General features: G+C 47.7%; 2 protein-coding genes across 33 annotated transcripts in view; one reads left to right on the top strand and one right to left on the bottom strand.

The window, feature by feature from the left end:
* Positions 1-20,018, top strand: part of camk2g2 (calcium/calmodulin-dependent protein kinase (CaM kinase) II gamma 2) — a 33,619-nt gene extending 13,601 nt beyond the window's left edge. The window contains exons 3-23 of one of the 20 annotated variants that reach the window (XM_029127168.3): positions 559-618; positions 2,205-2,259; positions 2,978-3,043; positions 4,638-4,710; positions 6,629-6,731; positions 6,818-6,901; positions 6,996-7,090; positions 8,063-8,185; positions 8,347-8,430; positions 8,547-8,589; positions 9,320-9,379; positions 11,136-11,176; positions 12,678-12,758; positions 14,015-14,059; positions 14,665-14,719; positions 15,270-15,374; positions 15,755-15,940; positions 16,470-16,545; positions 16,732-16,826; positions 16,915-17,166; positions 17,243-20,018. In XM_029127168.3, the coding sequence (XP_028983001.1) occupies positions 559-618; positions 2,205-2,259; positions 2,978-3,043; positions 4,638-4,710; positions 6,629-6,731; positions 6,818-6,901; positions 6,996-7,090; positions 8,063-8,185; positions 8,347-8,430; positions 8,547-8,589; positions 9,320-9,379; positions 11,136-11,176; positions 12,678-12,758; positions 14,015-14,059; positions 14,665-14,719; positions 15,270-15,374; positions 15,755-15,940; positions 16,470-16,545; positions 16,732-16,826; positions 16,915-17,147 (1,763 nt within the window). In that variant the 3' untranslated portion in view covers positions 17,148-17,166; positions 17,243-20,018. Of the gene's footprint in view, positions 1-558; positions 619-2,204; positions 2,260-2,977; positions 3,044-4,637; positions 4,711-6,628; positions 6,732-6,817; positions 6,902-6,995; positions 7,091-8,062; positions 8,186-8,346; positions 8,431-8,546; positions 8,590-9,319; positions 9,380-11,135; positions 11,177-11,829; positions 11,863-12,677; positions 12,759-14,014; positions 14,060-14,664; positions 14,720-15,269; positions 15,375-15,754; positions 15,941-16,469; positions 16,546-16,731; positions 16,827-16,914; positions 17,167-17,242 lie in introns of all 20 variants that reach the window. The other 19 variants (XM_029127170.3, XM_029127171.3, XM_029127174.3 and 16 more) reach the window with 19 other exon arrangements.
* A 994-nt stretch (positions 20,019-21,012) lies between these two features.
* The window catches only part of ccdc88ab (coiled-coil domain containing 88Ab), a 40,546-nt gene continuing 36,339 nt past the window's right edge, over positions 21,013-25,219 (bottom strand). For 9 of the 13 annotated variants that reach the window (XM_029127158.3, XM_029127161.3, XM_029127165.3 and 6 more), the window contains 2 exons: positions 24,912-25,195; positions 21,013-24,832 (listed from right to left, as the gene is read on the bottom strand). In XM_029127158.3, coding sequence (XP_028982991.1) covers positions 23,936-24,832; positions 24,912-25,195 — 1,181 coding nt within the window. In that variant the 3' untranslated portion in view covers positions 21,013-23,935. The remainder of the gene's footprint in view (positions 24,833-24,911; positions 25,196-25,219) is intronic. The other 4 variants (XR_003783221.3, XR_008692570.1, XM_055502483.1 and 1 more) reach the window with 4 other exon arrangements.

Here is a 25,219-nt window from a genome sequence, read left to right as displayed (position 1 = left end):
TAGTGTGTGCACTGTCGGGTTGTGTACTTGTGTACAAGCGCATGCTAGATGACAGGGCCTCCTGCTGTAGCTCGCCTCCCTGATGCTCTTGGTTTGATTCTGGTCTGAGAATGGAAGGTTTCTCCGCGAACTACGGTCGCGAGTCTCGTCAGAGGATCAGAGCAGCAGTGAGTTTGTGCATTAATGCATTATAGCTGCACAGCAACATTTTTAACCAGCTCATATAGTCGCTGGTTCAGGCATTTCTGAGAATCCAGCAAACACCACGGTGGGTTTTAATGGTTGCGAAAATCTTTGCTTTAGAAAAACTAAACAATTGATTTATTATTCATTAGCGCTTAAATATTGAACATCCGTTTAAAATATGTAGCAAAGCAGTTTTTAAAGTGACACGTTGCAGATGTGATGTTAAACAACATGCGCTGAAGTCAGATTTACTGATGTTGAGGCTTTTTGTGATGATGTTTTGTTGTTGGCTCTGTGTTCGTCTCTGTCCATCGTACCTGCTCACACGTTGCTGCTTCTGATCCTGTGTACTTTGTGCGTCTTTGTCCCCAGATCACCAGAAACTGGAGCGAGAGGCAAGAATCTGTCGTCTGCTCAAACACCCAAACATAGGTAAGAAACAAAGCAACAGCAACAGCTGTGACAGCTTTACCCAAGAGGGAAGTTTTATGTCACTTTATGTCCAACAGCTCCTCTTTGGTCATTAGTTTGAAGTTAGGTCTCATCTCACTGTTGTTCGGTTTAATAATATCTCTGAAGCAAATGGCCTACGCAAATCACACAGTTGCCTGGTCCAGTATGTCGCATAGTGACACATTTGCATTGTGAAACTGGCCGGCAGCCAGATGCTGAAGTGACTCTGAGCTCAACACGTGCACGGTCACACTGTCACACAGTCAACACCGACCGGGGACTGTTTTTACTGTTTGAAAGGCTGCATGCTCACATTGGCTACAGTACGTCCATGTTATCGGTGGACAGCAGACAAACGTAACGCTCATGACAACTGTCCTTTCTGTTTATCATTTTATTTCCTGTTTTAGAGGTTTGACTACTTTGGAAATACAGACTCCACTACAATAATTAGAACACAAATACTTTACAGACAAACGACGAAATAGATGTCACTGGGTGTAAGACTAAAGAGCATTATCATTCGTAAGGACACACACACACACACACACACACACACACACACACACACACACACACACACACACACAGAGACACACACACACACTCACAGTGGCCCCTGAGAACGGAAGGAAATGGCAAACTATCTCTGTGGCAGAACCGTCATCCGTTATCATTCCAGACCTCACAGTGAAAGAAATGCACACAGAGAGTGATGCAGCTCAATAGGTGTGGGTTCATACTTCCTTACTGCTTCTTCTTCATCGTCACCTTCTCTCCTTCCCTTCCTTCTCCTGGCTGCTCTTTTCCTTCCTGTTGCGAGTTGTCGAGTTCCCTTTTATCTGTATGTAAGTCGTCTGAAGGAGGAAGAAAGTCCTGCAGCACATTTTTTTGGCCTAATTCAGGAACTTGCACACCTTTTTTTCATATCTTTCTTGTGAAACACCGTTATTACAGCAGGGTGTTACATTTCACAACTGTGTCTGGTTCAAGAGCTGCTGGAGGAGGCCGGTTGGCTAAATTTGTTTTTGTGTGATGAAAACAGTGGCCTCTACTCCGGCCTCGTCATCAGCAGAGAGAAACTGTTAAAAGAATGTCAATTAGCAAAATCACATCCAATTTTAAGGATCAGTAGCTAATTAAATATGGCAGTTTTTCTGTCAGCTGAGTCTAAGAGCTGACTCACTTGCCAGCTAGCCAGGTGGCACTGGTGAGGCCTGGAGTGGATTATTTCAAACTGGCACGCGGATCAGTTGGGCTTGAAGGCTCGTACTCTGAGGACCGGGTGTCACTCGACCCTGCTTCTCTAAACCTGTGAATTAACATAGAGTCACAACATAACGTGAAGTTGTATATGTGACGCCTCCTAACACCTCGGGCTCATGGGAAATGATGTTCTTCAAAGGCTAGACTGTTGTCTGTCGTATATGTGTACAAATATAAAGTACACACAGAGATGGATGGATTAGGATGGTGGCTCAGTTTTCCATATAGGCCGTGATCTAATCTAAGCAGTTTCCTAACGTGATTCTAATTTCAGCCTTTTTCTCGTTCCTCCTCACTAGTACGGCTCCATGACAGCATCTCAGAGGAGGGTTTCCATTACCTGGTGTTTGACCTGTAAGTAAATCACATTAACACGTGCACACGCAGGTGACAGAGTCAGGCTGGAGCATTGTTCCTGGAAGTCTCTTTTTCATTTTCCATGACTGTCACCATTAACAGCAGTGTACAGTATCAGCATTTCCACTGAGCTGCCGCGATGGAAAGTATTTGTTTTTCCTGATGTATAATGTAAAGTTTACTAGTATGTTTATCATACAGTTAAGGAGGTATATACACTATATGGACACTTGATATTGTAGTATATGGAATGCTAGGAACATTATCTGCGTATTAGTATAGAACAAAATAAATATGCATTACATTTAGTATTTTTTTATATTCATTTCAACTAAAAATTGCATAGAGATTGTCTCTTATAGTTAAAGGACCTTTGTGCATAAGCTATTAAGAGCTGTGTTGATAGCAGATATTCATTTTTCGTTGAGTGAAATGTTGGATTCAGTTCAGATCGAGTTTTTTTTTGTTGTTTGAGTAAATAACAAAAAAGGAAAACTCAAAGTGTCAGTGGGAGCCTAAGAAACTTAGCCAAGAATAGGGAGCATGCTGGATCTTTGAGGACAACATCACCACCTCACAGCTCAGCCGCTCAAAGGTATCATGATATTGTCTAAAACCTGTATTTGTCCCCGTGGGAGAGGACTTTTATTTGTGTCTGGTTTTCTCCCACTGCAGATAATAAAAGGAGCGTCTTTCATGTTTTGTCTGTCTGCAGCGTCACTGGAGGAGAGCTGTTTGAGGACATCGTTGCAAGAGAGTATTACAGCGAGGCAGATGCCAGGTATAGTAATATATGCTCACTTTAAACTGTGTTGTCAAGCTATGTGGTGACATTTTCCCACATAATATTTGTTTGTAGCCACTAAAAATAAAAAAAGAGCCAAAAACAACAGATATAGTTCATTTTTCTACTGATGTAGATTGTGACTGATTGGATGTGCTTGTGGTTTCTGGATGTTTTTTGAGGTTATCGTCAGTACACTTTATACTTTTTTGGACCATATGACTCAGAGCTTTTAAATTTAATGTCGTTAATAAATGATGTCTGCACTCAGTCCTCATTTTAAGCCTGTTGTCAGAGGTTGCAGCACATTACCTGCATGGACGTCAACGCGTGGTTTTGATCAGAATCACAACAGCTACATATTAAAACGGTCTGTGTGTTTTGTTGTGATGATGAACTCAAATGACGTGCGACAGTAGACAGACATAGAGGAGACTGTCAGGCTTTGGCTTTAGATTGTCTCATGGCTGGACATCACTCGTCCACAGGAGTCATGATGAATGAAGGAGAGTAGAGCGGCCGACAGGAGAAATGTGAAGTGAGGACTTCTGGGAATGAAGCAGGAGAGAGAATGTGATAAGGTGCATGAGGTATTCAGATGCACACAGATGAAATGGGGTTAGTGAAATGTGTGTGAGTGAGTGAATGATTAGGGGAGATTAGGGTGGAAGAAATACGCAGAATGAAATGTGGACTCCAGATTTATGGCCTCATCTGGACACAACGTGGCTTTTATTTTATTTACGGAGCGAGCGGTGGCCTCCCTTCACGCTCCCGCTGCCGACCCGCACTTCACCTCCACCGATGTCAAGCTCGGTTTAATTTAAAAGCTCATTTCAACTGTACATGAGACGCCAGGAACGGGAAAGGCTTACATAAGCTGCCCCCCCCCCCTCCCCCGATTCAGCCACACACTCCCCGCTCCGCTCCACTCCTCACATACATCCACATTAAAATGCACCCAACTTGTCTCCCACGCAAGTTTCCCAATTGTTTAGATTAGTGAGATGTGTCACAATGAGCGGGAGGAACTTGTGCAATGCCGCCGGTCACACCTCCTGGGCTGCAGCGTGTTGCTCCCATTCATCCACCGGAGGTTTTAAACTTGGCCAGCGTTGCCTGACATTTGTCTCTTCTCCCGACGGGCTTCGTTAGAGCTCAGGTCAAGGCTCTGAGTGTCCACATGCTTTTGGCCATTAAGTGCAGCCTCTTATCTTTAAAATGTTAATCATTCTGTGGCCTAAAGGAAAAGCTGCCTGCCATCGGCTCGCTGTAGTGATACGACACAGAGGGCACAGCAGGAACTTCCACTGATCTGATAGTCGCTGCTCTCTTCAGCTCTCATTTAAATCCTCCTCTGTTTTTATTCTTATCCCTCCTTCCTCGGTCTCAGTATTTCTCTCCACTCCTGGTTAATTACTCCCCTCGTTTGCTGATGGGTACAGGATGACGTGTACCCGTTTTGTTCCACAATTCACAGTGAATTCACAAAGCCATGAATTTAGCAGCGCCGGCATCGTTTCTTTTGTTTAAACCCTTTTTCCGTTGCGGTTGTGGATTGACAGATGTCGTTCTCCTCTGTCTCCTCCAGCCACTGCATCAGTCAGATCCTGGAGAGCATCAGTCACATCCACCAGCATGACATTGTGCACAGGGACCTCAAGGTGAGCCACTGTGCGAAATCTGTGCCGGAGACGCGGCTCTGTGTGTTGTGAATGAAGACTGAAGGCATTTGGGGAAATTCGGCGCTGAAATCACACGCTCGCTCTCGCTGACGTCACGCTGTGACGTGGAGGACAACTTAAGGCATGAGCGTCACCTGCGCTGTCTGTTCACCTGCTTTCATCCCTCCTCATTTCTCCTTTCCCTTTTGTGTCTACATCTATACCCACTCCCATCGTTTCATCCGCCCCCTCCCCCCCTCTCTCCCCCCCTCCCCCCTCCTGCACTGCCGAGGAGTGACGAAAGCAGACCAGCTGCTATTAATAGCAGGTCGGTGGGTGAGATGACGGCCCTTGCTGCAGGATTGTTCACCCCGAGCAGAAACCGGCAGCACTCTGACCTTTAATTAAACACCTGGGTAATTGCACCATGTTTTATTGCCATTGCTGAGTTTAAACTTCAGTAGTTGCGAATCCGCTCTGTCACGTGATAGAGCAAAATTAGTCTACAGCAAATAAAATAAACAATCAGTTCTTTGTGAGAGGGGTGTAAATGGATTTGTGTTGCTTCCTATTGATTATTTATTTTTTTTGCCTACATTTGGACCTTGATGTCAGATGTACTGTGCATTTAGGGAGACAATAACGATGATTGATGATGAAAAGGAAAGGACATTACCCGTTAATGTACAACTCTTTTCATGTATTTAAACCGCAGCTATGCTGGATCGTTAATGCGAACGCTTGGTTTATAAATAGTCGACGAACAGAAAATCAATCTCCTTTAAGCTTTATTGATCTGCCATCGGGGCAGTCATCTTAAATTCCTTCTGGGAAACCAGATGTTCTGTTCCATCAAAAATGTAATTAAACTAATGTAATTTTATTTGACTCCACATTAAACTATACTTTTTCTACTTAGTTGGTGGTTATAAACTACTTGCAATGTTCTGGGATGAGCAGTAGTTGTGGAGCATCATTATAATTCATTTTGAATCGTGTTTCTAGTCCAACATCAGTTTCTTGTGCCAAAATTTAAAATCTTTGAAGCCTGTTATTCAAAGATTCCCTGGTTGATCAGTCATTAGATAGCTAAAAGGGAAGGGACCTTTCATTTAGCTTCACTGAGTCTTCTGTTGTGTAGCGGAGCCATAAATCTTCCCCTAATGCCAGTATCCAGAGGTATGACCTCACACGCATCATACTTGAGCCTGCATGTCATCTTGGGAGGGCCACTCGCTAAAAGGAAAACACGAATCAGAGAAAAGGAGTTGAGTGCTGTTGGCTGGTGGCAGGCGGGGTTGCCATGGTAACCGCGGGGTGAGGTCACCCGGCTGCTGCAGCGCCGGCGTAGGGACTCATTATGCCACCTCCCATTTATCTATCTCTATCTGTCTGTCTCTGTTCTTGTGTTGCTTTCGCCACAGCTCCCTCCTTTCTCTCCGTCCTGCTGTTTTTGCTCCCGTCACTAGAGGCGTGTGTGTGTGTGTGTGTGTGTGTGTGTGTGTGTGTTGGGAGGATGGATGGACGCACAGATGAAAAGCACGCTAAGACCAGACGTTTGGTGCATGTGTCAGGCGCCTTTCAATCACTGTCAAGCCCCCGCCTCTTTACACACAGTGGTTGGTGTTCTTATACTGTAATTGTGATGACAGCTTGCATCTTTTATTTTTTTGGCAGACTTACAAGTGAGGGATAAGTCCAGCCGAGCAAAGTCAGAGAGCGTAGAAGTAGAGCAGCTGTGCTGCGTTGTGTGGGGTCCAGGTTACAACATCCTGTTGAGCCGGCGACTCTGCAGGCCGGCGCCAAAGCTTTGAACCTGATTCAAACAGTCCGATCTCCTGGGAGACGGGTGAACCGGGCACCAGCTTATGTCCGTCAGCCGTCAGTCACTCAAATACTGTTTGTGTGTGCGTTTCAGCCCGAGAACCTACTTTTGGCCAGTAAGATGAAGGGAGCCGCGGTGAAGCTGGCAGATTTTGGCCTGGCCATCGAGGTGCAGGGGGAACAGCAGGCGTGGTTTGGTAAGACGTGCGTGTGCATCAGTCTTGAAGCCGTGCGTTCGTCAGAAGGAATCCTCTGTGCAGTTTTCCCGTCTGTGCTTCCACAGGTTTTGCAGGAACTCCAGGGTATCTGTCCCCAGAGGTGCTGAGGAAGGACCCGTACGGGAAACCTGTGGACATGTGGGCGTGTGGTCAGTTCCTCAGTTCCTCATCTTTTCTGACTACAGTCTGTTCATACCAGTAGCTGCTCTGTTTGCATGGTTTACACATTTATTCCTGTGTCAGGTGTGATCCTGTACATCCTACTGGTGGGATACCCGCCCTTCTGGGACGAGGACCAGCACAAACTCTACCAGCAGATCAAGGCCGGTGCATATGATGTGAGTCTGTGTCCTCACGCTCAGTCTGACCTGCTGACCTTTTCTCCCATTAGGGTCTTCATAATTTCTCATAATGTGTTTCACCAGTCAACAGAATCTCCTGCAGGTGAATTGTGATTACTGAACTCCAACTCTGAACAACCACAACCTGAACACAGCCTTAGCAACGTTAAGGCTAAAAATAACCACACTGGTTCCTCTTTTCATTGAATACCTGATGTTGTGAATATCTAATTGTCTACTCGGCGACGAGAACGCAGCCTCAACATTTTCTGACTAAATCCAAATTGTCAACAATCGTAAATGCTGTTCTGTTGTAGTTGGCCTCAATAAGCCACCAGTTTGATGCCCGATGGAACATGGTTTGTTATAGACAATCTGAGTTTGCTCTTTGAAATCTAATTTCTGGCTGTAGTCTATGTTATGCGAGTAAAGCGGGGATGATTTTAATTTTAGATTTCTTGCTATTTGTTATTGCCTTGTCTCCAGGACTGTGTGATACATCAAGTGATGGCAATATGCTTATTTATCAGATCTTGTCATAGTCTTCTGGGAGACAGGAATTTATTACCCGTATTAATTTCCATAATTGGAGGCAACCACATCTAATGAATGTGCATAATGTGAGCATCGATATGAAAAGCCCTTGTAATAATGTGCACTTCTTGAATGTCATTGACGCTGGCACCTTGAACCACTTACTTGCTTTTGTCGGTAATTGACAACTCAGGTTTAAATGTTTTTTGAGAGTTTTAAATTATGTAAACAAGGAATTGTTTATCTTAGTTTTTCTATTCTTGTAGATACAAACGTTGGTCGTTTTGCTTCTTCTATATAGATGAAGGCAGCAGGTCTAGTAAAGTAGTAGTAAAGGTCAAGTAAAGATTGTGGTGCTCCATTAAAAGATGAAAGAAAAGAAACCTGAAGTGGTGACACAGACCTTTAACATCAGGCCTCTCCATCTTCTTTAAGTTTCCTTCTCCGGAGTGGGACACCGTGACCCCTGAGGCCAAAAACCTGATCAATCAGATGTTAACCATTAACCCTGCCAAAAGAATCACTGCCGACCAGGCCCTCAAGCATCCCTGGGTCTGCGTAAGTCTCACTTGTCTTCTTCTATGGTTCTTACATGCATGTTGATCTTTTCCAGCCAAAGCGATGTAAGTGTTCATGTCGTTTCACTGTGTGGATTTTTAAGGAGCTGTTGGAAGTACAGTGATAAATATTTATTACGTTTGGTTTATTTCCACCTGCAGCAACGCTCCACTGTGGCCTCCATGATGCACCGCCAGGAGACCGTGGAGTGTCTGCGCAAGTTCAATGCCAGGAGGAAACTTAAAGTGAGTGTGGACAGAAGTACACACACACACACACACACACACACACACACACACACACACACACACACACACACAGAAAACCTACGTTAACACGATGTGCGTGTGTGTCGTTCTAGGGAGCTATTCTCACAACCATGCTGGTGTCCAGGAACTTTTCAGGTGAGCTGACACCAACAGTAATTGAATTTGGGCTCAAACCAGACTCGCGGCTGCTCGACTGAAGACGCAGCAGTTTTGTGACAGAACATTTTTCGATATTATTCAATAACACAGATTTTACAGTTGGATGCTGTAAAGGTTTTTCTGATGTCTGATAGATGCCAGGTGATCAGTATCATTGGTTTTCTGCTGTTGCGTTTTGTTGTCGGGAATCTTTAGGGGCTGAAACTCTTTCTTTTAACGTCTTTGTCCGCTTCGGTTGAGTTTTAATTTTTTAAACTAAATTTTGGCTTGGATTTCCACCTTGTAAGCAGTTTGACTGCTGAAAACGAAGTGCGGGTTTGATTAAGCACCTCGTGTGAGGTCTATCAAGCTAAAGCCTCACAGCCACTGACCCTGTGTTTGTAGAGACGCATGTGATGTAGACTGTATGCAGTAAAGCAGCTGCTGAAGATTATGAGCCACCACCTTCTGCTGGTTGATATGAATCTAGGCCAAAGAAAAAGGGAAAGGCCACTCGTTTGATTTGGTTTTACATCACTGTGTGTTTAGTTTGAGTGACAGCTTTGAGATTAATTATAATGATTTCACATCTTCTGGGTGTACAGTAGTTTGGCATCACCTCATTATTTAAACCTCTATGTAAACCAAATAAGAAAATGGCCTCCAGGCTTCACTGGGGCTGCTGTCCCACCTGTGGAGCCGTATTGAATCCTTCTCTGTCTGATAGTGGGACGGCAGCATACCAGCCCTGCTGCTACCACCAGCACGGCCGCAGTGGCACAGGAAGGTATGTGTAGAGGAGCGTTGGACCCAGGGCCTCCCAAAATCAAGCTCGGGGTGTCGGCATGCGGCCTGGGCTGCTTGAACCCCTCCACCTGCTGCCTGTTGCCTGCACACTGATGGACCACGTTCGACTGGTTGTCATTGCACTGGAGCATCTCACAGCGCGCACACACACATGGAAATAGGAGCTCAGCTCTTGACCTTTCAGCAATGCTGATGCTCTAACGAACAGAGCTCCTCTCCAGGACCGGCTATTTAATTTCCTGTGTTGGGAACAACAGCCATTTAGCTGGAACCCAACACGACCCTCTGACCTTCTTTCAACCGCCACAGCTGCTACTGAGCCGGGCTGTGTTTATACATGTCTGCATTAATACCTGAGCGCAGGCTGCTTATCTTCAGCACTGCAGTTTAAAAGAACACATTACACATGTTAGTAGGCACAGAAACAGTCAAGCTCCCAGTTATGTTTCCGTTTCATGAGTTTGCACCCACAGACTGATGCCCAGTCGATGCCTGCCTGCAGTTGTTGCAACTTATCCTCCGCATGGCTCTGGCATTCACTGCCAGCCAAGCATGTGTGCTGTATGAGCCCATAGCACAGTGTGCCGACCTGCATGGGAATCCGGGGAAACATGATGCGCCGTCCTGTGTGTTCTCTCCTGCCTGATCTGTTGTTTTTTTGTGGGAAAGATGAAAACCTGGGATCCGTATGCTTCAAACAAAGACCATCAAACAGTCCGACGGTTCGAATAAGGTGCTGGAGGATGCTGGCGCCTCCCGTGGCCTTTATCGAGGTCAGAAAATTAAATGGAGGAGTGCGTCTGTGGGGTGAATTACAGTTCTATCGAGGTTATAACGATAGAACTGTTTGGATGTGTTTGTTTGAAGCATACTGAGGACTTTACAGGTAAATGTCAGTCACGTGACAGGACGAGCTGCCGTTAATAAAGGAGGCCGCATTCAACAGGTGGTTCTGGTGCTAATTAGCTGTTACTGATGGATTTGTCTATAATAACGTAACCCAAAGGTTCCTGCTCCGTTTTGTAAATGCCGGAAGTGCACTGCTGAAGTGGTTGCTGCATGCAGGACGTGTGGATGAGCCACTGTGACCGCATGAACCCACCACCTCTGTCGCTAGAACTCCAGATTGCCCCTTTAATGTCCAGCAGGAGCCCCACCGGCGTGTGTGTGTGTGTGTGTGTGTGTTTACCTGCAGATTCCTCAGTTACGTCTGTAGGTGCGTTTGGGCTTCGAACGTTCCCGTGCACAAACTAAAACTGACTGTTTTCTTGCCTCTTTCATTGCCCTCTTACCAACGGAAGGTAAGGGAAGACTTTAACCCTCGTCTTTGCACTGTACGAGTGGACGTGTGAATGCGCGCGCGACGAGCGATTTCCTGTGAGATTCTGTACATTTCGGTGCGAGTCTGTGTGTGTTCAGGCTTTCAGATGCACACAGCTGTGTGTCAGGGCGGACGAACAGCTTCACTGCATGAGCTGAAGATGACACTAGATAATGAGACAGCACAAGTACTTATATTGTTTAATATTATTGAGTTGAGGCCACTTAACTACACATGGACAGGTTTTCTTAGCCAAATATTACTCAAGCATTTTAGCTCATTATACATGATAAGTCTGTTGCCCACTTTCTGTTGGCAGGAATCCATGCAGACATGAGTGAGGTGCTGTTGTAATTTTTCATTTTTCAGTTATGACACATGAGGAGTCTAATAGTCCTTTCTGTTTTCCCTCCAGCATGCAAAACCTTACTTAACAAGAAGTCTGATGGTGTGAAGGTAAGCTCTAACCCACGAGGACTGTGTCGACTTTACTGTTCCTGTTTCCTCTTGTCTCCCTAACTGCTCTCTAACAACATGCATCCTTAATGTTATGAGTGCGATCGTTCGGTTTTATTACCTGTGTTACGTCTGGTGCTCCTCTCTAAGCTTTATTAAGGCCAGGTTAATGTGACCTAAAGACTTTTGTGGCTCGGAGGACAGGAAATGTCTTAAAAGTAAAGCAGCCACTTTCTCACCTTAACGAGCGTCACCGCCGATGCAGGTTGGGGCCGTGTTTTGATTCCCAGCAGAGCTCCCGTCTCGGAGCTCGACAGTCCGTGTCAGTGCATGCAGTGAAGCGCCATCATCACGCAGGGCCTCCATAACATACAGCAACAGCCCAATAGCTGACGCCAAGCGCCCGCCGCCAGCAAATCCCCGGTCGCTCCCTGTTGCTTTGCAGCGGGTTGTTTTTCCCCTCTGAAGCCCTCGTACTCACCTTCGCCTCGTCTTTGTTCTCGTCTTAAGCTCCTCTCCTTTAGCTTGAGAGAGGAGCTCTCTCCTCCTGGGATCAATTTGGCAGCTTCACTTTTTTTACAGTTTTGATTAGTTCCTTGTTTCCAGGTGACCCCTTATTTTTTGTCCTCCTCCTTTCCATTGCTGTCTGTCAGAAAAGGAAGTCCAGCTCGAGTGTTTGTTTGATGGTGAGACCGGCTCTGTCGTTTTTCCTTCATTTTGCATCCTTGGTTCTCTTGTTCTTCTGAGTGTTACCCCCTCCTCCCCCGGCCTGGTTCTCCCCTCTTCCGTTCTGATTCTTTAATATCTTTTTTTTTTTTAGGAAGGGATGCTTTCTCCATGGCGTTCATCTTTTCCAATATTCGTTTTATTTTTCCAGTTTCATCCATCTCCTGCCATTAGCGTCACCTGAACCATTTCAACTCCTTATAAATAACTAACATACACCCGCTCAGCCCTTTGTTTTTCTCCTGCTGAGCCTAAATCCCCTTTATATGGATCAAGTCAGCCTTTTTGGCATTTTCTAGTTGAAATAAACATAACGTGGGTGAAGCAGTTCTCCCTCAATGAAACGTGCTAATTTAAGTTCAGGTTAACATTGATCTGAGCATTGTTTAGTGGGTTAATTGAGTTCGTGGTCTTAAAACACCAACCTACAGATCAAACATCCTTTGCTGCACGTTCAGGAAGCAGCTTTCATCGCGGCCGTTCACTGCATGCACAGACCTGTACTGGTAACTACACCCTCAATCATTTGCACACGTATGGCTCCGATCGCTGCCAGTCGCCTTTATGTACTGACTCCTGATTGACCAATTGGTTCTGGGGGAAACCCTGCAGAAATCACAGGGTGCCGGTGATCGAGACCTCCAGGTGACTCTGCTCAGCGTCGAGCCTCGAGTTTAAATTCTTGCTTTCCACCTCTGGTTCCCAAAAGATGGTTTATGATTTGGACCGTGGGGGATCAGTGGGAGTCATTCTGTGTTGTGTTTCTCTGCCCCAGTCGCAGGGAAACAACAGTAAAAACAGTGTAGTAAGCAGCAGCAGCACCAAAGACAGCAGCATGTCATCTACAGCACCAATGGTACCTCATCTCTATTTGGTTTCTCTTGCATTGCTTCCTTATGGCATCATTTCATTGCTTCCACCCTTTTAATGTTCAGTTGTCTCCTTATCATCTTCCTGTCACACCTCATGTTCAGTACAGTCGTTTCTGCCTCTCTTCCATCCTCTGCCTCTTCGCTTCTGTTTTCCACACAGCCTGTGATGTTGGTGGTAGATTTCGTGACTCTAAAACGACTGGTTTGTACCTTTGAGTGTCTCCTGGCTCGCGTTTCGCCCTCGCATCCTGTGGACTCACTCGTATATAACGTTCACTCAGTGCACAGCGCTGACAGCCAGACAAATTACTTTCATTTTGCTGCACGAGAGCCGACGCTTCAATCGAGTCGCGCGCCGCCTCGCCCCGGTGACTTCTTTGTGTGTTAATGTGTCACCCGAGCTTTGTTGATTTCATTTGCTTCTGAAGTTGCACAGGATCATTGCAATGACTTAAAACGCAGAGCTTGGAAACTCAAAGGTCGAACCTCTGCTACATCAGACGTCTCTTACGTCATGGATATGTGTAAATGTTCCTCATGAGTTCTGGGGGAAACAGGAGCGGGGGGGGGGGGGGTTATCACTGTTTGAGGATAGACAATAATAGAAAAAAAAGAAGAAAGCAAGCATTAGCTTTAAAGAATAATGGAAGCAGGGAGCTCAGCAGCTCCAGATGTGTCAGTTTTATACTGATGTGTATGGATACAGTGAAAATAGCATAGTTAATGTATTTGTGGCGGGGTCAAGGCTGAGGATGAGGAGCGATTCTACCGTTGCATCACAACACAGAGGAAGGTCGAGGCTGTGGGTGTTTCATCAGACAAAGCCACAATGTTAATAATATACAGTCTGAAAAATAGCTTATTATGACAACACTGATATGATGATGATGATGAAGCTTCATAAGCATCCACTCAGTCCGGCATCCTCATCCTCAGTCGTGGCCCTGGACGTTGACCACGCGTTTGGCAGCTTGTGGGCTGATTTCATGCTTTTCGGCCAGCGAGGTCCGGCTCTAGCGTGAGCGCAGCCACGGCGCTGGTGAACGGGGGGTGGATGGGGGGAGGTGGGGGGCGCGGCCCCGGCAGCCACCTGCCGACCTCGGCCTCCGTCCTGTGGCCTCCGCTTGGTCCTGGTGTGTGTGCTGTGTATGTGGTCACGGAACACGCCGGTTCCCTGGCACCGCCCCCGCTGCATCGTCCCCTCCCTGCATGGTAAAGTGTCTCCTACTGTACCTCCCAGGAAGCCCAGACAACCGTTGTGCACAACCCAGCCGACGGCACCAAGGTAAGCCGCTCCCTCTGCCGCCACCAGCCAAGCGCTAACACAGGAAACGCATGGGGGATTTTCTGTCGAGGGGCTCTGCAGCATGTGTCCCTGCCTCTGGTAGCGCCTCGCAGGGCGATGGGGCCAATGGGAAGCCCTCATTCCGTGATTGACATGAGTGAAGTGGGCAAACATGCTCCAGGATCACGACAGAGAAAATTCTACATGCACCGGCTCACGCACACCAGGTTCTGGTCCAGACTGGACCTTCACTCAGATGCACAGCACCACCGTAGAATCAGTACACGCTGCTGGTGAGCGCTTTGCCTGTCACCCTGTTCCAACCAGCAGCACGTCTCCAAGCGCTGGCACTCGGCTTGGTGTGTGTGTGTGTGTGTGCGTGTACGGTTGTGGTTGTGTGTGTGGCCTGCCGAGCTTCTCCCTCGCTGCTGTCCCGGCTGGTGTTTGCTCCTGGGAGGAAGGTGTCCGTCCGTGTGTGTGTGTGACGTCGTCCGTGCGGGCACGATGTGCAAACCGCCCGTGCCCTCGTCTCGTTTGCACATTAAACGGTGCTGCTGTGTCTCCTCTCTCTCTGTTGTTCGCCTACCAACCTTTCTGTTTGACAGGGCTCCACAGAGAGCTGTAATAACACGGAAGAGGAGGAGATGAAAGGTAGGAAAGGTACTTGTCCAACTTTCACCTACTCTGCATGAATCTCTACTCACTTCAATACGTTGGTTCATGTTGAATGTCTTGTCCCAGTAGTTTAAGTCACTGTATGTGTCCTCTTGAATCTGATGTTGTGCGATTACCCGCCGTCCTCATTAGATTGTTTACATGCGTGAGCGAATAAGAGCTCGCCGGCATCGCGCGACACTCGCACTAAGCTCCTAATTAGTCGTCTTTAGCCCAAGGGCGACTCGTTAACGTTTTCAGGTGAGTGAATAGGACAGAGCTACCTGCAGCTTAGCAGTCACCACCTAATCCAGTTACTTAGGCAGCTTTCCATCGGTTTACACACGCGTTCTCAGTGAATTGTCTGTGACGTGCAGTCGAGCGGCCGTCACTTCTCCTGAATGCACTGGCTTTGCTCTGTTAATGACAGTAACGTCCCTCACGTCTCCTCCCAAACACACACGGACGGGACGACGCCTCGGGCGCCGTTAGATGCTTTCAGGCTCCTGTCAGGACGCTTGTGTTTGTATTTGTGTTTCTCCTATGACGGGGACAGTGGCCGTGAGTGAGGCCGCTGGTGCAGGCGCTGCAGGGCTGAGCCAAAGCAGCACTGTTGAGGAGCAGAGCCCGAACCCACCGTCCCACTGCCCGGCGCTCAGCTGTAAGTCGGCAGCAATGCTCCTGATTCACCTCTCGCCTCCTGAACAGCCACGGGCCTTTAGAAGCAGTGTGGTGTTACTTCATCCTTCGACTCACCTGAGTCACTACCTTTAAGAGTCAGCTGCTGTTGGCATCCACAGAAACGCCCTAAAAGCACTATCAGGGCTGGAGAAGTGGTGAAAGGCCAATGTAATTAATCCTGTACTGAACAGGGCTCCTCTCTTTTCCTGACTTACTGTTTATAGGCACAAGTGTGTGGAGGCTCGTTTTTATAATCGCTGCTTGATATGTATGTGCAGGATAATGTCAAACGTGATTCTCATGACCGGCGCGTCCCTAACTCTTACCTCTTTACTGGGACGGGGGCCCCCTTGCATGCAGCTGGCCCCATGCAGGAGGCCTCCGGCAGCCCCAGTGTCCCCCACAGCAGCCCCAGTGTCCCCCACAGCAGCCCCAGTGTCCCCCACAGCAGCCCCAGTGTCCCCCACAGCAGCCCCGCTCAGAGCGGTCCTGAGCCGGAGCCCGCTCTGCCGCCCCCTGCAGGCGGCGGCGGCACCCTGCAGCACAGTAAGTGGCAGGAGGGCAGTGCGGTGCGTGTGCAAAGGCTGTGTCCATACAGTCTGTGCACTGGTGTCACCCAGGAGAACAAAGACTCTATGAACGCAGCGTGCTGTGGGTGTGGAGGGTTTCTTGGCTGCGCAGCTGCGTGTTGGTTCATACTGTGGGAGCGAGGTGAACACGGGCCCTGGAACGGACACGCAGCCGGTGCTCTCTCTGATCACGCGTGTCCCTGCTGTGGGTTTTATGAGTGTGGCTTTGCATGTGGAGCATTCAGTCAGATGAGTTCTTTGTTATGCATATTTCAGGATTCACTGGAATATTAAGTAGTCGATGCTGAATATAACGCAGAGCAGAGAGCGATGTGGTTTGTGGGGATCACTTTAAATCTGCCTGTCTTTACTGGAGGCAGGAGCCACGTGACTGGTTCCAGAGGTGCAGTTTGAGGCGTGAAGCCGTCGTCTTCGACCTCCGAGTGACTTGAACTTCTTCTGGTCGCGTCCTCCTGACTCCTCTGCTGCGTCTCCTCCTTTTTCAGCCCGTAAACAGGAGATCATAAAGATGACGGAGCAGCTGATCGAAGCCATCAACAATGGAGATTTTGAGGCCTACACGTAAGTTTGCAAACTGTTCTCAGGCAGTTTTATTTAGGCCATTTATTCACCTCTTGTGTCAAATTGCTTATTTTAGGCACAACACTGATGATCTCAACTGGAAAACCTGTCATGGAGCTCTTGGTCTCCACAGATTACAGTCCGCGCATGAGAGGCTGATTTGTGATTATTGTTTTCATCCCACAGGAGAATCTGTGACCCTGGTCTCACTTCATTTGAGCCTGAAGCTCTTGGAAACCTGGTGGAGGGCATGGACTTCCACAAGTTTTACTTTGAGAACTGTAAGTTGGAGTAGATGTTCACGTCGAAGCGTTTTCCCTTTTATTTTGTGCACTGTTTATACACGTCACCACACTCCCATCCGTGCAGTGCTGAGTAAAAACAGCAAGCCGGTGCACACCACCATCCTGAACCCCCACGTGCACCTGATCGGCGAGGACGCCGCCTGCATCGCCTACATCCGCCTGACGCAGTACATGGACGGCCAGGGCCGCCCGCGCTCCTGCCAGTCGGAGGAGACGCGCGTGTGGCACCGCCGCGACGCCAAGTGGCTCAACGTGCACTTCCACTGCTCAGGAGCACCGGCGGCGCCGCTGCAGTGAACGCCCGACCCAGGCCCAGGTGAGTCCGCACGCGGCCGGGTCCAGACGGGGGGGCGGATGTCGCTTGACACCAACTGCCTTGTTCCCTTTTGCAGCTTTGCCTGGACTCTGAAGCTGTTTGGAGCATTTACTCCCCGTGGTCGAATTGGTGCCGGGATCCTGGAAAAGGCTTCGTGGAGCGATGTAAAAACACAAACATGGGGGAAAAATACGTTGCAATGTTAAAAAAAAATCCTTATGAAAAAAAAAAGAGCATATTTTAAAAGCTTGACTGAGTGAGCGACCAACACCGATCCAGTCCGAACCCAGGGAGGCGACGTCGGCCCGGCTGACGTGAGCCCCTCCTGCAGATGGTGCATGCTTCTGGTGGCGACACAGGGGTGATGCCGTCCTGGTCCTCTCCTCCCATGGCCTTTACTTCCCCGTCTTTGTTTTGTCTGCTGTGTGGAAAAGTATTAAGATGTTAAATATATACGTACCAGAAAAACACCTACACTTCGCACACATCGTGACTGGGACGGGGCTGCGGGTAGAATGAGACGCGGGTGCTTTAATAGAAGTATTGGTTGTACAGCTGGTGTGTGTGTGTGTGTGTGTGTGTGTGTGTGTGTGTCTTTATGGCAACAGGAGTAACTAATATCTACTGAAATCTAAAGAGAAACCCCGTTTTCAGGGTGAGTGTGTGTTTAAAGAGGATTTAGGCATCGAGAGACTTAATTTGTTTTCCGTATAATGTTTGAGCCGTTTGTCTCCTGAGTGACGTATGAGTATTTGTGTGGAAAAAGGATCATTTTTAATCAAAGGGAGAATTATTTAAAGCTATTTATACAGGAAACGTGGAGGTGTTATTACCTTGCAGGTGTGGGGCTGAAGCATGAGCTGGTGTTTAGGGTTTTTGTTCCCCGGGTGTAAATACAACGCCGCGGACACGCGCACTGTGGAGGTCACGTGGTCCAGGTCCGCTCGTCCTGAAGTTGCAGAAGGCGCCGCAGCGCTCGGAGCCCAACACCTGGAGGTGAACGCTCTCCATCCGAACTGCGGGCCCTGAACGCACGGACCCGCCTCCGACTTTAGTTTTGTACCTTTGACGTGAAGCATGATTTCCTTTTTATGGCCTGTACTGTTTCTGCACAGACACTTACGACTCGATGCTGTTGCGTCCTCCCGCTTTCTGCAACTTCAGGTTCCGCTCGCCGAACCCTCCCCCGCTCCTCCACTTCCATCATTCCCGAGCGGCGCCGCGTCACGTTCTAATGATGATGTCAGCCTTCTGCCTGTCTCGTGTTCCGACCGTGTTCTTGCAGTCCGTGTGTCGTCAGTCTTGGCTCACTGTTCTTCTGCGTGAAGTCCTGGCACTAAAAAGCATGTTTAAAAAAAATCGGATGCAGGCGAGGGATGGGACCAAGTGTGTGTGTGGGGGGGGGGTTGTGGAGCCTGCGCCCACCCGCGTTGGGTCCACGTGTCACACTTCCTGTAACTGTTGTAGCTGTTGGTGTGTAGATGTTTATTTTATTGTTCCATCCAGAACTAGAACAGACGAGGAGCCGCTAAAACCTCAACAGGGTCTTTTTCCTTCACGCTGCGCCCTGAACACGCACCAGTCCACGCACAGCCCCCGTCCCGTGGCTCCAGTTAGCGCATCAGATCAAAGGAACCGTCACCGTGTTGACGCTGTCTGTGCTGCTCCATAGTGTCATGAAACCACGATGCTTTAACGTGTCACTTACCACGCAGACTTTAAAGGATCCACTTGTGGGTCGCGTGTCCGTCCCACTGTGTGAACCGCCCCCGCCTCGCTCACCTTTCGCACCGTGACCACCGTGCGTCGTGACCCCAGTACTGAAACTACTGTGCGTGATGTTGTTCTGGCTCTAAGTGGTTCTGTCTGTGCCGCGGGCTCTGACCCCCCGTCGTGTGTCGATGCCGCCACGCTTTTCTTTCACTGCATTTCCACGGTCATGGGAGAGTTGAAGTCACGGAGCGAGTTCGGGACCAGCGTTTGCTAAAGTATTTGGATCCGTTTTAAACAAGCATTTTATCGGACTACGGAGCTGAAATCATCCGTGGACGTCGGTGCGTTTGCGCCACGGTCACAGGTTCCAGTCCGTCAGTTCTGCTGGTCGCTTTTTAGGTTTGCATCTAATGAAACGAGGCAATCAGTGGTTTCAGTCACTTCTAAATGTGAGAAACAGGCAGCTGCTGCAATAAACCCACTCAGACTTTACCCTCGTTAATATGAAAGTCAAAACTGAAACAATGAAACAAGTCTAAGACGTTTTGATGCGGATACAGTAAACATTTAGGGCTCCTTCCATAAAGGTAGAACCTCCAGTACCCGCAGGCTTCTGACCTTTGGGTTACTTGCATTACTTATGGGAGTACTCAGTACATGCACGAGCCCTGTTCGGATCTCATATTTTGAAACGTTGGCGACGGACTAGCAAATATTTTAGCAAATATCAATGTTAGAAATCACGACTAAACCTGAAAGGGGATTTGTGAAACGTAAGATCAAAGAGTTGAGGAGGGATGTTTAAAAACCACAATCATTAACAGCAACACTATATATGCAGTTTAACAAATGGAAGAAATATGCATGTCTACTTTCTGGTAATTTTCACTGTTTACTTGATAAAGAAACGGAAATCTATGTTACTTGCATCCTCGGTTATGACACGGCTCTGACAGATATCAACTCAAGTGACGTGATCTCGCATTAAACGCTTCGCTCGTCTGGACCCCTTTGTACGTAAATTTGCTACATTGTAACCTTATACTAAAGGGGCTACACACGTCTATATTCAGAGATTCATTTGGATGCTGGATTTTTGCATGACCATACAGTTAATAAAAATCATACATTAAAATTAAGTGTTTGTTTGGATGGTTGTTCTTCATATTTATTATTGAAAGAGTAATTAATAAAAAATTATATAGGATTTTACCGTTTTTGTAGTTTGAGATGAATAAACGTGTGTAAAAGTACATTTATACACTAACATAATTTCAAGGACTTGTCATATACAGAGTGTCGCCTCTAGATGTCACCACAGACCTAACTGACTAAAGGCTGATCTCTAGATACGGACCAAATAAACGTTGTTGAAATGGAAATGAAATCTTGTCTGTCGTAGCAAAACGTTTTTGTTGTATGACAAAACGTATCGCCTATTTCTGCTGCCAGATCAACACGAGCACATGCTTCCTTTAACGCAGAAGCAGCACGTGGTGGCACCATGTCGCGGCTCAGACATCTTGGGCATGCGCAGATCACAGAAGGATCAAAGACCAAACGTCAATTAAAACTCTGAACAGATACTTTACATGTATATAGACTAGTTCCACGGTTATTAGTGTTACTGCGACGTATTGTGATCATTTTAAATGTCCCTTAATGCAATAAAAGACAGACGTTTATCAAAGCGCAGCCTGTGAACTACTGAGCTTCAAACGACAACATCCGTGTAGGTAAGGATTGATGGGAGGCTTGAACTTTTTTATTTACAAAACTTTGGTGAACATTTTAAATCAAGTAAATTTTAAATTCACTTGATTTAAACGGTTCACAGCCTTTAGCTGCTCCCCATTTCCTCTGGACACTGGGTTCAGAATCTCATGCCCAACTAGAACCACACCAGGGAAGAGTTGCACTGTGGGTAATGTAGGCCAGGGAAAATACATGCATTTCGACTGAGAGGTGGTTTTAGAAAACATCTATCCACAAGTGTGGTGAAACACACTGGGCAAAATAATGTCATTGAAATGACAATACTAAATCACAAACCAGTAAAACAAGTCAAAAACAATAAAAGAACAGACAAAAAACAGCAAATGCACAAATCACAAAGGAAAACACAGGACTCAATAATCTTGATGACTTTTAATTACATCAATGGATTTATGTAAAAGTGGAAAACGAGGAAAACACTGGGTCTCATTAGCATCATGTTCGACAACACAGCAACACAAATCTGCATCTACTGGGCAGGAACAGGTCACCTATACTCCAGTCACATCTACGAGCAGTGACAGCAGGTACACAACACTGACCGCATGAGGTCACAGTTCAGCTGTGCTTCTGTCTTTTAGAGCAGGTTAAGAAGCAATACATGAGATTAACTAGTGCAATTTGACCAATGAACTATGTTTACATGACTTGAGCTACGATACGTGCAGGCTCGGTTAATGCAGAGGGATGAGCAATGGCTGCCAGCCATTATATAGGTGACCTGGACGCTCCCATCAGCCTCTCGCTCACTTAGATCATACAGGCTTCACTCATGATTGGCGTCAGCACAGGCCAATCACTCGGCTGTCATGGCTTCCTGTCCGGGACCTTTGGGCAGTAAAGTCCCCACTAAGCACTGTCCTCTTTGATTGGACAAAAGGAGGCGCGTGATTGGCGGGTTGATTGCTCCATGCAGATTGTGATTCTTCAGTCTGAGTAGTGTTTGTGCTCACATACTTTACTCACATGTTGCCCCTTTGCTTGTTCTGATGGTACCGTTCAGCTGCACAACAGATCCAAAATGTCCGAAGTCTGGTTTAAAATCGCGCTTTTGGCTGTTTTGTGAACATTGGCACTTGAATCTTAGTCCACTGAGACTAGTGCATATGTTGTAGTCTGTCAAACTGAAGGACACGTGGCAGCGCAGTCTGCCACAAGAGTCTGTGTAGAAAAAAATGTCACCGCAACAGGTTCTAAAATGTTTGTTGTTTCCTTGATTCAAGGAAGAAGAACAGAACAGAGAAGGAAGCCACTTTTCTCTACTGAAGTGAGAACAAATAAAGGAAAGAAAAGGAGAAACGGGACATACAATCTTTTCTCACTGCAGATGGTCTTAGCTAAGTCTACTATGCTTCAGACACACAGCTCCAAGGCCACCTATTTCTCTGAGTCCCAGGCAAGCACAGAGTCAGAAGAAAGGAAGAAAGACAGAAAAGAGGAGACAGGTTAGACAAAGCAGACAAATAAAGAAGTTTTTAAAATCTTAAATTGAATCAACAAAGACAGTCAGAGATGAACAATGGGGACATGCATTGCCGAGGGAGAAGCAGCGCTACATCGAAGCCATGCAGCCACAAGAAAGAAGCTAATTCAACCAGCTGGAGTCACTTTGACCGACAACACAAGCAGCATCACAGGAGCAGCACGACGAATGGCTGCACTCGCAGGACTCCTCGTTTGGGGATTTGGGAAAACACAAAAACACACTCACACACTCTCACACACACACACACACACACACACAAAGCGTTCATCCAGTCAGATGAGCGTGCTAAACGGCCCATGTGGAGACCAGGGTCCCATCAGGCTCTGAACAGGCCTCTGCACCACAGGGACCGTCAGGCCAGGGACTGGACTGTGCAGGCAGAGGGGGGGGGGGGTGCTTTACGGTAAGAGGAGCTTAGCGGAGAGAAGCAGGGTAAAGCAAGTGCACGGCAAGATGGACGACATCTGTTACACCATGTTTTAGGTTCCCATGGAGACAACACCAAACCCCCTCCTCCCCAACCTCCAGACCTCCCATGCGGGCAGCACTCACTCACCACACGCTCACAGCATGGTAGCTGACAGACGAGGGTGGGGGGGGGCAAGGTTTAGCAGCTTTGCTGCGACTCCCCGCTCCTGCTTTTAGACTCTCTGCCCTCCACATCTGTAGGACAAAGGCAATGTGTGTTACATCTGTAGACAGGGACATGGACAGTTTCATTTACTTTATACCTGCGTATACTGTAGCTTCAGATAAATACATTACAGCCATTTCAAAACAGCAACTAGAAGTACAAAAGCACAAATAAATAAGAATCTAGATGCTTCTACTGGTATAGGCACAAGAAGCAGTGCTCGTCTTTGATTATAACTTAAGATACAAAAAAAGTCTGTACAAGATCTGTCAGTCTAAAATCAAACATTAGCCAGTTTCAAATTGGGGAGAGTCTAAATGTGTAAATATATTTTCAAAATGATGTTGGCATCATTCACAAAACAATATGGTTTCTGCAAATCATGGCCGTCCTGTCAACGTTTGCTGAACCAATCTAATCTACCAATCGCATCATTTTGTGAATGAAGCTTCGTCGTTACATGTCCACCAGGTCAAAACCCCTGATCCCCAGAGCAAACGCTCCACTGAAGACGTGTGTGAAAGAAAATGGGTCGGATCCATAAAAAAACAATCACAATACACAAGCAAACAAAACAACATCAATTTGATCACAGCAATCAAAGTAAGGGTTCCAAACCCAACCAAGCCATGCAGTTTAGTGGATAAAAGCAGTGAGACAGACGTTCTCCCATAAACCAAAACAAAAAGTGAAAGATTTCAGCTTAGTCCCATAGTTCGCTCTCTGTCAGAGTCGGCGTCATGTGACTTTAAAGAGGTGCTGCTGGGGACCGTCTGTGTTGGCAGCATGTGTAATTCAGTTCCCATAATCTGCACAGTCTTGACTCATCGCCCCTTTAAAACTCAAGCTATAAAACATAAATACTGAGACATTAACACATTCAAACAGATAATAGTATAGTGTTAAGACAGTGGAATGGGTTTAATGAGTAAATAATAATATGGTAAAAGCTGTGGAGAGAAACATGAGAAACCAAGTCCCACCTCCCACAAAAAATAAAACAAACAAAAAAACAAAAACAGCTGATCACCAATCAGCACCAGAGCCAACAGAGAGAGAAGCCACGCAGACAAATAGTGCTCTGATAAACATGCAGAGGGGAACGTGTTCACTTCTATCCTGATGTCTCACGTAGCGATCAGCCATCACCTCCCTGCAGATCACACACAGCCGTACTCAAACCACAGAGACTGGTTGTCCTCTGGGCTCAGTGATGGATCCAGATCACTCATTTGACTGGGATCCACACCCTCCTTGTACTCTTGACTGTCTGGGCCGGTTCTCACCTGGCCGTTCGACTGGCTATGCGAGGTCTGGCTCCGGGTGGAACTGTGACCGGGGTTAAGAGGTGGGTGTGTTTTATTTGTAGCAGGCGGCCCACTTATGTTGCTGACTAGGGTGGGGTTTATGGAAAGGAAGGGGAGGTTTTTGCCTGCAGACTCACTAAAGATGGAGTCCATGAACACCGACTCTACAGTAAAGGACGGGCCCAGGAAAGACTCGAGGGTGGAGAGATCAGGGTCCTCCATGCTAGGGCAAGGTAGGCTGAGTGACTTGGGCAGAGGGGTGGTGCTGGTGAGGGGTCCCTTCAGGTTGTACTCACTGGTTGTAGGCTGGGAGTGGACTCCAGCCTTGGTGGGAGCAACAGGAGGAGAAGAGTCAACTGACACGGGCTGCCGGTTGTCCTTAGACAGCAGGTCGTGGATGCTGGTCCGCCGCGTGGTGCCTTCAGCTGTGGAGATGACGCTGCTGGCGCGGGGGAGCGTGGACGAAGCGGAGTCCAGGCGTTCGGACACTGACGTGGCTTTGCCCTGGGAGGACAGGCTGGAGCGGAGCGAGGCAGAGCCTCTGACCCGAGTACTCTCCGCCTTCCGCAGGGTGGGGCGCCCCGGCTGTCCTGAGGACCTCGGGGGGCGCTCGGAGCTGACCGGCGCTGCTTTACCACTGGACGAGCGCAAAATGCCCCGGCCCTTCGTGGGAGCGCGTTCTTTCAACGCGCGCTCAGACGAGGTGGATAATCGAGGGGAGTCCACGGTGAGGTTCTCTTGACTGCCAGACTTTAAAATGGCAGAGCAAAAACAGTATGAAGGACAGCACCATCAACCATGCTAACGTGTAAGCTAACAGAGCCCTCACCTCTGCAGGATCAATACCCTCATCCAGGAACTGCTGCAGGGAGAGCACCTCGTTGCCTGGTGATGCCGTCTTCCTGATCTGGGTCTGGTCGGGGGTCCCTGTGCTGGCGGTGGATGGGTCCAGGGACTTGCGCAGCTGTAGGGGGCTTTGGTGGGAGGAGCGTGAGGAGGCGGGCTGCTGGATGGGGCTGCTGCCGCTGCTGGACCACACCTCTTGGTCTAAACTCAGGCTGAACTCGCCGCTGCTTTCGCTGTGAGGCCTGCTGAGGCTGCCGTTCAGCGTGCCTGCGGGAGGCGGAGGCAGTGATC

The sequence above is a fragment of the Betta splendens genome, chromosome 15 (assembly GCF_900634795.4).
Source record: "Betta splendens chromosome 15, fBetSpl5.4, whole genome shotgun sequence".
In the NCBI taxonomy this organism is placed as follows: Eukaryota; Metazoa; Chordata; class Actinopteri; order Anabantiformes; family Osphronemidae; genus Betta; species Betta splendens.
Note: the sequence above shows the minus strand (reverse complement) of the source record. Positions and strands in the feature narration are given on the sequence as shown.